Consider the following 17,671-nt stretch of genomic DNA (forward strand, 5'->3'; position numbering starts at 1 on the left):
AAATTATATATATATACATATACATACATATATACATATATACATATACATACATACATACATGTATATATAAATCAAAATACCTATTCAAATTCGACACACTTTCGGTTTGCGTACACATGTTCCAAAATTTATAACACTTTTATACATTTATATATATAATAAATATATATATATATATATATATATATATATATATATACACATATATAAATCCTTTATCGTTTGTAATTTAAATCCTATTGTCAAACTGTTTATATATATAGTTTTTTTCGAGAGGGCCCCCTTGAACGTACATTGAGGGTTAAAAAGGGCACAAGGGTGAATTCGCACAAAACGACACATGTTCGTCGAACCAAATTTTTCAGGGCAAATAAAAATTGAAGAATTTGATATTATATTTATTATTTCTACACGTTTCGATGTGCAATTCTAAGTCATCTTCAGTGGTAAAATAAACTGAAAGACCTCCTAATTAGTTAAAGGGTAAAGATATAATGATTTTGAATTTAATGTGATTTTTGAGAAAAAAGAGCTAGAAAACTAACTAGAACGGTTCAATATTTGATGTCATATCGAATGCTTCAATAACAAAAAAATAATTCAAAGAATTTGCAATTGATTGTTTATTGCTAATGTTAACGTTATTTATAGCTATTTAAATTTACTTCATATTTTATGAAAGACCACATTGTATTTTGTTGATGAATTTTTCATTTTGAATATAACTGACAAACTAAGTAAATAACTAACTAACCCCAAGACCTTTAAATACTTTGAATTTATATTCATATTATTTTACTATATATTTACATTATATTACTACTATATATTTACATTATTATAGGAAAATTTTGTGCTGTTTTTTATTTCTATACTTAATGTTAAAATGAAAATTTTGTAATTCATTTCCAACACAAATAAAATATTCTTGTTTGCAAAATAATGATAAGTAATAATAATATTAATAATAAATAATTATAGTCATTGCAGTTTTAAGAAGAATTTACACAATTTTAACATTTACGTATAAATGATTAAAATTAAAATTTACAAAAATATTCATTCATAATTATATATTAACATAAATATAATTATATAGGTTTAAATATATATATATATATATATATATATATATATATATATATATATGTGTGTGTATTTATTAATATTGGTGTATATTTATATAAATGATTTACCAATAAAGTGCCTTGCGGAAATTACTAACAAATATTTTCCCATCAACTTTCACCTCATGTTTTCCGTGAAATATTATAATATCTAATCTATGTTACACAAACACATATACACACATTATATATATATATATATATATATATATATATTATTTATTTTCAAGTGCTTGGGAAAAGAATCTTAAGATGCTTCACAACTGGTCATCGAAAAGAAGAGGATTCTACTGACAAACAAACTAAATCTCAGAATAATAAAAAAATTTTAATGAGTAAATTAATTTGTAAGTTAAAATGTTAAAAAAATATTTTTCTACCTAGAAGCAATAAAATGATTTTATGCTCTAAGTACATTTCTAGATTTAAGAAATTCATTTTGTACGTGAACCTTGACCAATACAAATCTCACAAAGAAGTACAAATTATATATTAAATTAATAATTTTTAATTAGTTAATTTGAAAGGTTTGTTATACCCTAGTAATAAAATATATCTGGTCCTTCGGTGTATCAGTGAAATTAATAATAACTTTTATTATAAACATTACTCCGGGTGTTTACAAGGACTCTACTAAAGAGCAAACTAAAATTTGTTATGAGAACAAGAGAGGAAGATTTGTTCTACTAATGATATATCAGATAATAATGTTAAATCAGAGCAGCTTAATTGATATCTGTAATGAAAATACTGAATCTCAAAATTAAATATAAAATAGCCATTAAAATAAGTAAATTGATAAAAATGAAGAAACTGGTAAATTGCTACAATAGGAGCTTTTCCAATTACAGGCATGGGCTATAAATTTAAGTTTACCCAGCTCAATATTTAAATTTGCAAAAAATTGGATAAATTAGGTTCCTTTCTGATGCCCGGAATGGCAATAGGACCTGTTCTGGTTTGCTACAAGGCTATCAAAAATTGAATACGTTCTCAAAGTTGCCAGATGGCATAACACCATTATCAAAACTACTCAGTAGTCCAGTAAGTTTCAAATCCAAACTAGTTGGTATTGGTATTTTGCCTAGAGACAAGTTATATGAACTTCCCGATATGTTTGAATAATCGACTTAATCAATAAAAAATAAATTAATTTATGAGTGATTAAAAGTATTCCGAGTGGATTTATTACACATAATTGAAAACAAACGAACACGTTAACTCGGAGTATTTTCTAAAAGCTAATTTTCAAAAATCAACAATTTATATAATTGAACCAGCTTCCGTAGGACTTTAATGATTTAGTATGCTCATTAAAACCAAGTACTCTATTGTTATACCAAGTGAATCGTCTAATTTTAATTTTAGCTAAATTTCATCAAAAAAACTACTCATTTTCTCAAACTTTGATGGATTTTTAAAATTAAACTACTTGTCGTAGGGCCTTAATATTACAGTAAGTTCTATAAGACCATGATATATATCGCCAAAAAAGTTCCATAAAAATCGGCTTAAATGTTTGAAATTCGTCCAGCCGTTTTTGAGAAAAAGTCGATTTACAGCAAAAAATCTGTTCACACACAAACATACATACTTTTCCCTTAAATTTGGTCTCATTCGATTTAGAATGGCTTGAAACGTCGAGTAAACATAAAATTAGCAAAATTAGAAAACTTCTCCTTCGGAAAGTTAAAAATGCCAAATATTTTAAATCTAAATAACCCTTTATGGGCCAACTTTCGTGGAGAATAGAAATATTATATTGGTAACGAATGGTCAAAACGCTAGGCGTTAACTTTTAAATCTAAACTTTGGTTAAACTTCACGTATGTGTTATCAAAGTGACATCAGAAAGTTGCAAGTATGATAAAATCGTTATTTGACCTTCATGTCTTTCGGTAATTTAAGGGGGGCGCGTGCTTTAGAGGCTTAAAAAAATCGATATATTTTTTTGCAAAAATGTCTTTCAAAATTAGCCAAGAATATATCCCTAAACCGGAACTAAAACAACGACGCACGTTTTCTCGGTTTTTAATTTTTTCGATTCTTCCTAATTGTCGGGAAAGATACCAAAAAAACTGAACGTCCTATGGAAACGAAGTAAAATTGATTGTGTATTCAGGATAAAATTCTATTCTAGTTGAACCTAAAAAAACTTAAAAAAATGTTATAATTAATCCACTTTTTAAACAATCTGAAGTGAAATTTTGTATCAAAAAACATGATTTTTTTATAGCACCGGCACACTCGTGGCGCATCAGTAAAATGCTTGTAACCTGCATATTATGACATATATTTTAATGAAAAAATTTGAAAAGAATGTTGAAATATATGACAATAAAACCTGAAAGTTTCGTTCCACTTGAATATTTATTTCCTTCTCTAAAAATTCCTCAAAAAAAGCGATTTTTTGAAGTCTCTAAAGCAGGCTCCCCCCTTAACATTACTATTATATTCGAGAATTGATCCCTTAGTCTTTTCCGTCCACTAGCTCTCTATCTATTTCTATATCTATGTTGTTTGTTGGCGTGCAAGATGGAATGGCAGTCCATCCAAGTCGCCGAAGAGTTGGTTATTGTTGCGAGTGGCGCTTACCAAAGACCTGTTATTAGTGCTGATGCATCGGAGGTATTCGCCCGCCTCCCGAACGCACTTAAACAATAAACGAATAAATGGAATGAGAAGAATCAAGGTACACATAAAGGTCTCTAAAAGCATTCACGATTACACACCTCTACTTCTACTATTCGGTCGGACAGAAACGAAAAAAAACGAAGTGGATAAAGACAATGGTGTACGCACACACTATATGTATAAACACTTTATTTTTTGTCGCTGAGATTCGAGATGAAATTCGTGTGTGATCAATGGAGTTTGGTATTAATTCATATTGTAGCCCGATAGGTAATGCATACAAGATGTCCCAGAACTCAACGTCAAGCCGACAACATAGGGTGACAGTATTAATTGTAACTATCGTGAAATTTTTGAAGTAAAACTTCTTTAGGCGCGACTAGGATGTAAAATTGTGAGAATGCAACGGAAATTGCGTTACGCCCGAACTGTACGTCATTCTTTCTCGATGAGATAGCCACCGTGTCGCGTGAATAGAGATCTGCCGTTGTATGCGTACCGGCATCAACGTTGTATACGTCATTGTATGCTTATTCATCTATGGTAAGCGTACCGATATCAACAAGAAAATCGGCATAGATAAAAAACATTTTGAGGTTACATGGTAGTACAAATCTTGATTTAATGAAAAATGTCTGAACCAGAAGAATATTTTACCATGTTCCTCGTAAATAATTATAATGAAAATAATAAAACAAATGAAACCTTTGTGCCTTTTCATTTGTCATTTTTTTGTCGCTGAGATTCGAGATGAAATCGAAATGTGTGATCAATGGACTTTGTTATTAATAAAGCTCAATTATTATATACAGGGTGTCCCAGAACCCAAGTCAAGCCGACATATGGTGTCATAGATAACAAACAGGACCGCTCTGAAATAACATCAATTTTAATTCTTTCAACGTATCATAGAGTTCGCCACCAACCGTAGCACGTAAATTTATCCTTAGATTCAATTCCAGATAAGATTTATATAAATATAATTATAGAAAAGATAAACTTGATTAATTTGACTAAATAAAATGGGAACAAAATATACGCGTATAAAATATTTTCAACAAAATGATAGATATGTGTTAAAAAATATATATAATGAAAAAAAGTGGTAGTAGTAGTCAGACAGAAGAAGAAGAGAAAAGTATTTATTGCAATAATTGAGCATACATTTTACATTGTTATTTTTTATACATATTTGTCTACTATCTGTGGGTACTTTATTTATCATATATGATCTTAATATATACAAGGAATACTGATTGTGTATACAATATGTTTGTATACAAGTACTAAAAAAGGAAAAATGAACTTTCTCCAAAAAATACAACTTCTCTATATATTGATAATTATATATTTTGTTAACTTCCCTTAAGAGAGAGGAGTCACATAAACAATATGCTCCTTATTTAGACGCTATGGGTCGATCAGGATATAGTTTGGCATGGCGTGTTTATCAAGTTGTGGTAGTAGTTTATAGTAGTGTACTACATGTAGAGAAACTTCGTTTTGAAACTAACGCTGAATTTGAAGCACACTAGCGCCATCTAAGATTTGCTGAAAACACTCATACAGAGTAAAGCGCATGTGTTCTATGTTTTTTCCCATGAATGTCAGAATTGATTATAACTGTCGTGAATTTTTTTTATAGTACCATTATATTATTTATAGTATACTAAATTATTTTGCATCACTTCAAAAAGCCTCTACAGGGTGTATCAGAACCTTTATAACCTTCAAATTTGCAAACAATATACCTCAATATGTCTACTTTTGTAACAAATACTAAAATCACTGAACTTTTTTGCAAAGTTTTCTAAAATTAACACTTTTACCACCAAGTTGCACCTAACTAACTAAACTAAAATTTTTTTTACCTAACTTCAAAAAGCTCTACAGGACGTACTTTGACTAATACAACTATAAAATTCACGCATGTTATTCCTTAATACATCTTCTAAATCTGCATGTACTAAACCCATTGAAGTTTCTTGCCAAATTTTCAAAAATTAACACTTTTACCACCAAGTGCACTTTGAAAATTCAAATTCTTACATAAAAGATGTTTCAATCATTACAATTGATTTCTTTACCTAACTTCAAAGAGCTCTACAGGACGTATCTTGGGTCCTACAACTATGAATTTCACATATGTTATACTTTAAAATGTCTTCTAAACCTACATGTACTATACCCACTAAAGTTTCTTGAAAATTTTTCCAAAATTAACACTTTTACTATCAAACCCTTACATACAAAATGTTTCAATCATTACAATTGATTTCTTTTCCTAACTTCAAAGAGCTCTATAGGACGTACTGTGACTAAAATGTGAAATTACATCAATTACCTTAAAATTCGCACATGTTATACCTAAACCTCTCATAATATATATTATTATTATTAATAATTATTATTTTTTAGCACTTACTTGCATCTGGATTCACCGCGCGAATTTGAAACGCAAATTCCGTCGTTTTTGCATGGCGATGGCGTACACGATATGAAACCTGAAAATTAAATAAAAAAAATATTAACAATACACAACAATACTATAATAAATAAAAAAAATAGTAAAGAAAACATTCAAAATAATACATAAAAAAATTAAAAAACATTGATATTTATTTTATACTTCATTTTAGACGAAACATACAAAGTGTTTTCCACAATAAGTGCAAATTTTAATTTAATTTTATTTAGTGAATATTAATTTTTCCATTCATCTCTCGAAGAACAATTAAGAAATTAAGTCATCAATAATCTTCTCCTCTTGTCTTCATGAATCATTCGGAAAGGTCAACGTCTATTGTTTTAACATGAAACGAACCGTCATTAATTATTGCATTAGGCGACAGACATGTCAATTAATAAATGTTATAATAATTGTCATAAGTGAAAATAAAATTGTCATATATTACAGATCACACTATGACCTGTGGTCAAAGAAAATCATTTCAATTAATAAAAAAATCTAAAAAAAATTATGATTTTTTTTCTTATAGAAGTTTATAGAGTTTCAACTTTAATTTTCTATTATATATCCGTTGGCCTAAATAATTCCAATCCCCTTAATCACATTACAAATCAATTTTATTATTATTATTATTATGTATGTGAAGTTATTCACGATTTTATTACAAAGCAAATTATCGTAATGAAGGTGTAACGGAAGGAGAATGAGCATATTAGGAGCATGGAGGAGCAGGAGGAGAACAAAAAGTGCGGTTTCTGCGAAGTAGAAATGCATTTTACAAACAAATAATGAAGTGACTCTCTCGGCACGATATAATACAATACAATGTGCGGTTGAATTATGCCGAGAGACACTTAATAAATGCGGAATTTGTATGAAATGGATATTATATATATTATATATATATATATATATATATATATATATATAATATATAAATATACAAATATAAATTTGTGTGTATGTGCAATGTGAACCGACATACGTGCCCTGTGCGGAAACCACAATTGTACACATTGTTCTTATTTGATAAATTAGATATATTCTATATGCGGTGTATACATATATACATAACACTGAATAAAAAGATATTTTAGAAAATCTCTAGTTTTCCATATGTTTCGACATGTGAACTTCATCATCATCATCAGAAAATATGAAAAAATTGAAAAATTTGCATCAATCATAATAATTATAATGCACAAATAAATTTGCATCTAAAAGTGTATTAAATAATTAATTAATAAAATACAGACACTGATAGGTGGCTTGACTTGTAAAAAAATTGACCTAATAATTTTTTCCAAATTTTGAAGAGGTCAGACTGTTGAAGTTCTTATAGATTTTGCAAATTTTTCGAAAGAACTTCAAGCGAAAATTAATTTAAAATTACTCACTCACTTAGCTTATAATGCGTATTACATTTATAATTAAAGTATTTTGAAAAGTATATCTCTATAATGTTGTCATAGCTACTGCCCCCTAATAAACAGAACTGTGCAGGTCCGTCATTTAAGGTAGATAATATAAAAATATTCTATCATAAAACTTCTGTTTGCATTATTACTATCGACTAACTTTAAATTTTATATATCTTATTTTGTTTCAGATTTATTAATTTTTGAAAATGAGCAACAAGTTTAAATAGTTATCTTGTTATGTAAAAAAATCACACCTGGGGTTAGAGTATTTCAAAATATATTAATTTATAAAAAAATTACAACCAACCCCCAGCTCCCATAGGTGATAACATGCCGAAACAAGTCTATAAACAAAAAAATCTCTAAAAATAATTTTCTATTAACTATTTTCATATTATTTTTTCTAAAAGTTTTTTTAAAAACTTGTTTAGACGCCACTTAGAGTAAATCTGTGAAAATGCAACGGAAATAGCGTTACGCCCAAACTGTCGCGATGATATCATTTCTATATGGTTCGATTGTGAAAGAATGGAACTGTATCGCCAGCGAAATAGTCAAAAACACAAACAGTCAATGAATGTATGTTAATTTTAATTACATGAAGTGATGGATTATTTATTATTTATAAAAATTAGGACAAAAAATAGGAGAAAACGACTAAACGAATGAAACGAATTACTTTCAACCATTTAGACACATTACACGACTAGAAGAAATTTCACTATTCTCATATTTTACTGTTCAAATTTTTGACTTCAAATCATAAAACGTTTTTAAAAAAATTCAGCAATTCAATTTCAATTTCAACAATTAATTTTCAATTTTGTCTTCTATATTGAATAATTTCGCTCGCCTGTCTTTGTGTTCGCATTATTCTTTCAGAAGATGACACACATCCATCGTCGAAAAGTACAGAATAAATGTGATTTAAATATTTATTATTTTTATTTTAGGCTTAGGCTATATATATATATATATATATATATATATATATATATAATTTTTCACCCCTGACTCGAACACCTGCCCCTCTAAGCCAGTCGTTGCAATACTTACATATTGTGTTAGGGTAACTTCGGCACAATTCGCCTAAACTATTATATTTGTCCGTTATAATATATATATATATATATATATATATATATATATATATTACCATGGGGGCAAGAAATATGAACGGATAATGCTCATCTACTAATATACTGGCATATTACTTCAACAGCTGTCCGAGTACATTTAAAATGTCGAGTGTAACATCTTTTTGAATAAAAATAATGAACCCGGATAATAGATATATCAGAAAGTACTTTCTTGTACCATCAGGCAACATTAAGTAGACTATGTAGGTCTTACGCAATCTGGCAACACCGCCAGGATAATTTGGCAATGGACCATGCTCATTATCTTGCAATAAAATCAAAAAAAAAATTCATTTATTAGAGTCAAAATAACATGACAATTGAGTTATAACAAGAAAATATTAAAATTAGGTTAATAATTATAGAACAAACATATGGAATGCATGATATTGATATAACGATTAAAACATTTTTTTATATAATAATGAACAAAATGTTATTATACCCATGTGAAAAATGGATAAATATGCTTATTTATAAATAATTACACATATAGTACTGTTGTGTCATCGGACAACCCTAAGAGTTACATATTAAGCAATCGGGCAACACCGCCGCCATGACAGTTTCAGACATTGTCCTCTTCTGTCTCACTTGTTCTCTTACATTTGAGGAATTAAATTATGATTATAAATGAATAGTCTTATTAATGATTTAGCCCGTTAAAATAAATCACAACTCGATGGAAGTGTTAGAATTTTTAGAAAAAAATGTATAAAATATATGTTATAAATATAATAAAAATTCAAAAAACACAACAAAAAATGAAACATTATAAAAATCCATTTAAATAATTCTGCATCAGGTTGATATTTAACAAACTATATGTGTCCATAAATATTTCTGTTTGATACTTTTGTGTCATCAGGCAATACTAATTGTAAAGATTCTGTATTACACAATCAGGCAACACCGCCGCCATGACAGTTTCGAACATGCCCCGCACTTGTTTTCACAATTATTATATCATTTCAAAATAAGAAACAATTTCTTTTTAAGTAGAATTAGTTACAAATGAAAATTATATAACTTTATTGAAACAAAATTAATTTATCTATTAACTAACATTTTTATTTGTCTATCGTTTGTTTTCCATTTCAAGTTCAAAACAACTACGCCTATTATATCTTAAATCTACACCATTTTTTTACCAAATGGTCGATTTTAAATAGTTTTGTCAGAATCGATCAGAAGCAAAGATTACAAACAAAATAGTTCAATGGATGTTTTTTCATGCACGAACGAACACGGAAACATGTAACAGGATTTGTATTTACTTTTGTTGAAAAAATATCCGACTTCTTTTGCTTGGATCTGGTAAATATAATATATACACATTAGGGTGGTCCTTAAAAAGGTCATTTTCGAATTTCCTTGCTCCCAGGGGCTCAAATGGTTCCAAATAGATAAAAAACAATTCTCTGAAAGTTTTAGCTCTTAATATTAACGCTTAGATAGAGCGCAATTCAATCGAAGTTTGTATGGAAAGAGCATGGAAAAATTTTTGAAAATTTAAAAAAAATGTGTTAGGTATAACTTAGCGACAAATGAATGAGTTTTATTCATTCATTTGTTCGCTAAATTACATCTAAAAAACATTTTTACAATTTTTGAAAATTTTTCTATGCTATTTCCATACAAAACTTTGATTGAATTGCGCTCTATCTAAGCGTTAATATTAAGAGCTAAAACTTTCAAAGAATTGTTTTTTATCAATTTGGAACCATTTTAGCCCCTGGGAGCAAGGAAATTCGAAAATAACCATTTTAAGGACCACCCTAATACACATATATATGTATGTATATCTTATACATAAAATTCTTCTGTAATGATGTATGCAAAATATACTCCTCCTAAACGATTATTCGGATTTTGAATTATACAAATATAGTTAGATTGTAGAAATAAATGGAAAAAATTACAAAAAACTGCTTATCATTGATTGACATTGAAAATATTTTAGACATTATTTGGCATTGAGAACAAATGAAAATGAAGCCAAAAATTTTAATTTACTTATGAGCCTAGATAATATTGGAATATGTATAATAAATTCATGATTATGACTAAGAAGAATGAATTGTCTACATTATTATCGCCGAAAAGCAACTAAGATGTGCCAAAAATTAAAATAATATAAGATGCACATATGAACAGATTTTGACAAATTAATTCACATATCTGGTATATATATATACGTGGTCTGTTCAAAAAGTACCCGGAATTACTAATAATTAAATTTCGCGGGTCTGGAGTGTCTGATTGTCAAAATTTTTTTTTATTGTGTTGGTATACATGCCCCTAAAGTATGATGAAATTTTCAGCTATATTCACTGTTTACTTTGTCTGTGGTAGTCGCTAAGGTTCGACGTGTTTTTCTGAGCTCGGCGATTTTTACAATGGAAGAATTGAAAAGTCAAAGAATTTGTATTAAATTTTGCGTAAAAAATGAAATAAAGTGTTGCAAAGTGCAAAAATTCACCAGATATGGCTCCGTGTGACTTTTTCCTATTCCCAAAGTTGAAGAGACCCATGAAAGGACGGCGGTTTTCCTCGATTGAAGAAATAAAGGCCGAATCGCTGAGAGTGCTCAAGGACATATCAAAAAGTGAATATCAAGGGTGCTTCGAAAATTGGAAAAAACGCTGGCATAAGTGTATTATATCTGGGGGGGACTACTTTGAAGGGGACCACATTAATGTAGACGAATAAATAAATATTTTTTTGAAAAACGAAAATTCCGGGTACTTTTTGAACAGACCACGTATATATTAATTGTCCAGGGCAGGTGACGAGGATTTTCCATGTATTATTATTTGTTCTTTTATCAATTTATTAATTAGAAGTTGTTTTTCAAAACTTTTGTATATTTATCGTCGTTCAAGTGAAAGGTGTTTATCTGCAAAGAGTTCTAATTTTAATAAAAACTTGATTCAATAATAATTAGACAAATAAACAAATTAAAAAATAAAAACTAACGGATTATAGAAATAGAAAGTTTAAATTAAATTTTTACCTCACTCATAATAATTATAATTGTCTGACATTGTCCTGTACCCACAAAATAAAATTAAGTACATTTATATTTCTATATCTATCAAACTGAATTATGTAATTTCATCTGCCATACATATACTGTATCTTATATTATTTTAATTTCTGGCAATTCTCAGCTACTTTCGGGCAATAATAATGTAGACATTACATTTTTCTTGTATATTATATTCTAATATTTGTCTAGGCTCATAATTTTAGCTAAATTCAAATTTCAAGTGAATTAACATTTCTAGCAGATGACAGTTCCAAAGTTTTCAATGTCAAACAATGATAAGTGTTTTTTTTTTCAGTTTTTTTCATTTATATCAACAATATTACTATAGTTTTATAATTCATAACATCTTGAAAAAATCTTTTGACTAACTCCAAAAAGATTTATCAAAATCCGAATAACCGTTCAGGAGAAGTTTGCATTCATACACCCGTACAAAAGAATTTTTTATATATATTTGATAAAAATAGTTCTAGTAATATTTTAACATTTTTATTGTTTTAATATATTTAATCGTATGGAATTTAAACAAAACTTTGCATAGTTTTATAGCTGAGATTCAAACCCAACCCCATAAAATATTACAGGCCTGTGGAAAGTTCTATAATATTTCAAATTAATTTTATCTCAATTATCTTATTTTAGTGTCAATTCACTGTTTTCGTTTGTCGGAGAGGAAATGTCGCATTATTCACGGTCGTGTGTCGTTTTATTAAAATGAAAAGAGAGACCGCCGCAGATTGAGCTATGGGGGCTCCATCAAACTCCAAATTATGTTTATCCTGTTTAAAAATTTAATGGAATGAATCACTACTAGCATTGGAAAATAAATAGAATCGTAGAATAGAATGAAATTGATATAGATGAAACTTGTAAAAATGTAGTAACCACGAATAATACAAATTATTTTGATAAACACGGCACAGATTTTTCATTTTTAACTTCCCGTAGGGTAGTTATAGTAATCGCAAAAAAATCGAAATAGAAAATGTTCATATATCTTTACGTTCCAGAGGTTTCTGAACATTTTGGCATACCGCAGAAAAAATGGTTGTGTGTATGTGTGTGTGTGTGTGTGTTTGTATGTATGGATACAATTTTTTGTCCACGTTTTGGGCGCACGGATCAACCGATTTGAATAGTTTTAAAAACATTCGATCCCTATTGATAGGGAGATGTGCTGATTAGTTTTTGGCAAAGGCAGGTCCAGCCGTTGCGGAGATACGGAGCAAAGAGTGCAGAAAATACAAATCGAGCTTTTGAGAGAACGGATTATCGGAATTGAATGATCTAAAAAACATTCAATTAGTAATGATTGGGAGAAATGGTTATTAGTTCGTGGCGAAGGTAGGACCAGCGGTTTCAGAGATACAGAGCTAAATGTGCAAAAAATGGCAGTTTTTAAGTGAATTAAGCGTCCGATTTGAATGATTCAAAGAACTTTCTGCTTGTATTGACAAAACAATTGCTTTTGAGGATAAAAAATTATTACATCTTTTTTTATTTTCCATAAAATATTTTTGTAATTCTGGATTAAAAATTCAAAAAATTACCTAGGCTAAGCACAGCCTAAGCGCCACTCTGGTACAAATGTTTACCCAAGTGCGTTTAGACTGTTTATGTGCTGGACCACTTTTCAAATTTTGTGAAAAAAACTATTGATAAATGTGAAAATATCGCCAAGCTAAGCACAGTATAAGTGAAAATGTCGCACAGAATTATTTGCAAATGCGTTTAGACTGTGACTATACGGGAGCACTTTTTCAATTTTATGTAATTTGCTCAGATTTAACAAGATAGCTAAAATAATGAAAATTTACAGTATTTGTAATAATATATTTGAAAACGTTTAAAATTTCTCGAACATTTCGTTACGGTACGGGAAGTTCGAGCGATTTGCCTTAAGGCACGATGCCTTACAACGTTAGTTTTATAGCAACCATACTCACGCGACACGACGACCAATCACAATCGAGCGTAACGACCAATCACAATCGAGCTAACTTTTTTGTTGACAGATTGACACCCTACAAATCTACATTTGAACTACCACAATTTATTTTTAGAGATTCGTATCTAAATTTTATTTCCAATTAATTACAGAATTAAGAGATCATGCCCATAAATCACCGCCACGGTCCGCCAACAGAGCGAATCGAATCGTTTGCACCTCCGTTTGCGGTGTTTATGTGTTGAACACGAGAACATCATCTCACTACTAGTTGATAATGGAACAATTGTGTAATGATAAATATATAAATATATGTGTAACGACTAACGAATGCATGTTGGACTAATAATGCTCTTTCATAGTTCACGTAGCGTGTAAATGGCTATTTTAACGCAACAATTACCCAACGAGGCGAACTATATGGATCCGTGATTTTTCTACATTAGATAGTAAAGATAGTCATGATAAGGAATTGTCTTGAATCGAGTGCTTATTAGATTTCGATTGAGGTTCCTTTCCTTTCGGATGTTACTTAATTATTTCATAACTATTGTTATGCCTGCTGCTCACCCCTATGTTCTATATTAGATTAGTATGGACGACACCACCAGGGTACGAGTTTAGGATAGACGAAGGGTATCGGGGACACTCGAAGATGTCCGAAAATTCGCTAGGAATTTGCCGTGGCTATACAGTAAGATTAAAATTTATTGAATATTAAACATCTACTATTTTTATATAACCAACTACTTTAATCTAAGTTGAATAAATGTCTGTAAGTAAGTCTTAAGGACTTGAATTGTATCATTTCACGAGTCAAAAATTTACAACACTATACTGCAAGGATGTTCAGTTAACCTATTTTCACTTCTAAAGGATCTATATAGATCCGTGGTTGGGAGTCATTGTCTTGAGTCAAGTGCTAAGTTTAATTGGGATTAAAGGTCCTTTTTTGGATTTTTTGTAATAATTTCCTAACTAAGCTACCAGGATTTTCAGTCAACCTATTTCCATTTCTGAAGAAACTATATGGATCCGTGGTTCTACATTAAATGGTAAATAATTGGAAGTCATTGGAATTAAATGCTAAGTGTTGCTTGCTTCTTAGTCAAATTTATTTTTGATCAAAGTTTTCTTCATTTTGGATTTTGCTTAATAATTTCTTATTTAAGTTGCCAGGATTTTCAGTCAACCTATTTTCACTTCTAAAGGAACTATAAGAATCCGTAGTTCTACAGATCCATATTCAATAGATAATCAGGAGGAACTGTTTTTGAAAAATTTGTCCTAGTTCACATCCTTTTGTTTTTGATTAAAGGAAAGTGTTACAGTAATGGGCCCAAATTGAAAATGTTTGCATATCTTCACGTTTGAGAGGTTTCTGAACATTTTGGCATACCTCAGAAAAAATTGATGTGTACGTGTGTATGTGGAGAGAATTTTTCGTCGACGATTTCGTGCGTACGGATTGTCCGATTTGAATGGTTTAAAAAACATTCGATTTCTATTGATGAGGAGACGTACTGATTACTTTTTTGCAAAAGCAGGTCCAGCCATTACGGATTTACAGAGCAAAGAGCGCCGAAAATAAAAATCGAGATTTTGAGAGAACGGAGCATCCGATTTGAATGATCTAAAAAACATTCAGTTCGTAATGATGGGGAGAAGTGATCAGTTTTAGCAAAGGCAGGTTCAGCCATTACGGAGATACTGAGCTAAATGTACAAAAATGGCAGTTTTTGAGAGTACTAAGCATCCGATTTGAATGATTCAAAAAACTTTCTGCTTCTGTTGACAAAACAATTGCTTTTGAGGAAAGAGTTGCTTTTTATTTCATTTTTTTTAATATTTTCCAACAAAAAAAATTTTATCGAAAAATAATTAAGATTTTAGTTCTAATTCTAGCTGTAGTTCTAAATATCACTTATATAATTTAAATAAACAATTTTAACTTTGCAAATTAGTTATATAATACTTCTTCATTTTAAATACGATTGATTAAGTTTTGTAAGTTAAGTTTTGTATAAAATAAGAATAATAAAAATTACATACTTTCAAGTTCAAAACATTTAATATTCCTCGAATATTTTATTAAGGTACGGGAAGTTCCAGCAATTTGCCTTAAGGCACGATGCCATACACCACTAGTTTCCTAATTAAATTAACAGGAAGTTCTGTCAACCTATTTTCACCTTTGTTGGAATCTATGCTTAGGTACTACTAATATCTATGCTTAGGTACCTACTAATCTCTTTCATATGCATGACGAATATACTCATCATTGCACAATATCTTGTCATTTTTCCACGACAAAAACTAAAAAGAAAATATATATCACCAAGTTGTCCAAAAACCCTTAAAAGTCGATCAAGAGATTAATGGATGACCTTTTAGTATAAAGTCCTTGATGTAAATTTTTTTTTTAACTATATTTTAACATCAGCGCTAATTATGGTGCTTAATAAAAATAAATAAAAATAAAAATTAATAGCCACAATGAGTTCGTTGTACTTTCATCTATCTTTGTACAAAATAAAACAAGTATGTTTAGTCATTCTAGCCTGTCCGATGTCTGTTAATACATGAATGAACAATTTACTCGGCTTTTATACACGATTTTATATATGTTTCTATTTGCGTTTGTGTTGTGGAATCGTAAAAGTGCCTCGGCCACTTTTTTTTCCTGATACCTGCGCTTTAGGTAGTTTGGCCGAAATCAGAAGAAATGGCCGAATCATTTCCTATACCCACTTAGACAATCATAGGAATCATCATAGGACAAAAAATTCCACGAATTTATCATACCACTACTACCTTCGAATTTATATATTTAATATCAAATCTTAGTACTTGACCCAAGACAATGACTGCCAACTAGGGAATGCAATACCGGTTTACCGGTATACCAAATTACCGGTAAACCGCCCGATTTTTCAGCGATATTTTTACCGGTATTTACCGCAAAAATACCGGTATATTCGGTATTTTTGCATAAGCGCTATTTGATACATAATACACTAAAAGTTTAAATTTCTCGGAACAAATTTATTGTTAAATTCCATAATCGCATAAACAGCTATATCTTCAAGTGATTCTGATTCAAATGTCAAATATTATCTCAACTCGTCATTAAATTGAATATTTATTGCTTTACTATGGGCTTCATATCGTGTTACAATAAATAGAATTGTACTGATAGATAATGATGTTTGTTTCATCATATGTAAAAATGTAACGATTTTTTAAGTGATATTTGCGCCAAAATGTTTTATATCATACAGATTACCTCTGCATAATCTTTATTTTTTTCTAACTTTATACATAATAATTATGATAATTACTAAATATTTTTGCTTTTTATTACAATTATGAAATTTTATTTTTCGAAAACGTTTCGAAGTTTGAGAATACTATAAAAGCATCACATTGTTTTAAATAACAATACTTAACAATTATAGTAACTTATTATTTATTTCGACAAAGTATCCGATCTTAAATTAGTGCAGAAAAATTATTTTTTTAAAATATTGGAGATTATGCTAATTTAACACATCGGACACAGACAATACAGTTTATTATAATAATGTAATATGATCTTTTATGAGTTTTTGGTCTTTCTTACTCATAAGTTTGTTTTTGGTGAAAGTACTCAATATACTCGATAGTGATAATGAATTAATTAAATTGGATATAATTTTGTTAAATTACTATTAAAAAAAAATAAAGTTATTGTTTTATTTTATTATTTTTATTGTTTAGTTGAATATAGTTGTAGTTGTATACACATTTTTTTTATATTTGTACTAGTAACTTTCAATTTTGTTTACGTTTGTTTAAGATAATAAAAATACCGGTAATTTACCGGAATTCCGGTTTT

General features: G+C 29.3%; 1 protein-coding gene across 1 annotated transcript in view; it reads right to left on the reverse strand.

The window, feature by feature from the left end:
• The window catches only part of LOC113387535 (neurogenic locus Notch protein), a gene marked incomplete in the record, with an annotated part of 245,646 nt that overhangs the window by 182,848 nt on the left and 45,127 nt on the right, over positions 1-17,671 (reverse strand). Inside the window, 1 exon segment of the mRNA XM_026624865.1 lies at positions 6,190-6,268. Within this exon segment, the coding sequence (XP_026480650.1) occupies positions 6,190-6,268 (79 nt within the window).

Source organism: Ctenocephalides felis, unplaced genomic scaffold, assembly GCF_003426905.1.
Source record: "Ctenocephalides felis isolate EL2017-DRISC unplaced genomic scaffold, ASM342690v1 CF-g0.4_SCAFFOLD_03572, whole genome shotgun sequence".
Taxonomy (NCBI): Eukaryota; Metazoa; Arthropoda; class Insecta; order Siphonaptera; family Pulicidae; genus Ctenocephalides; species Ctenocephalides felis.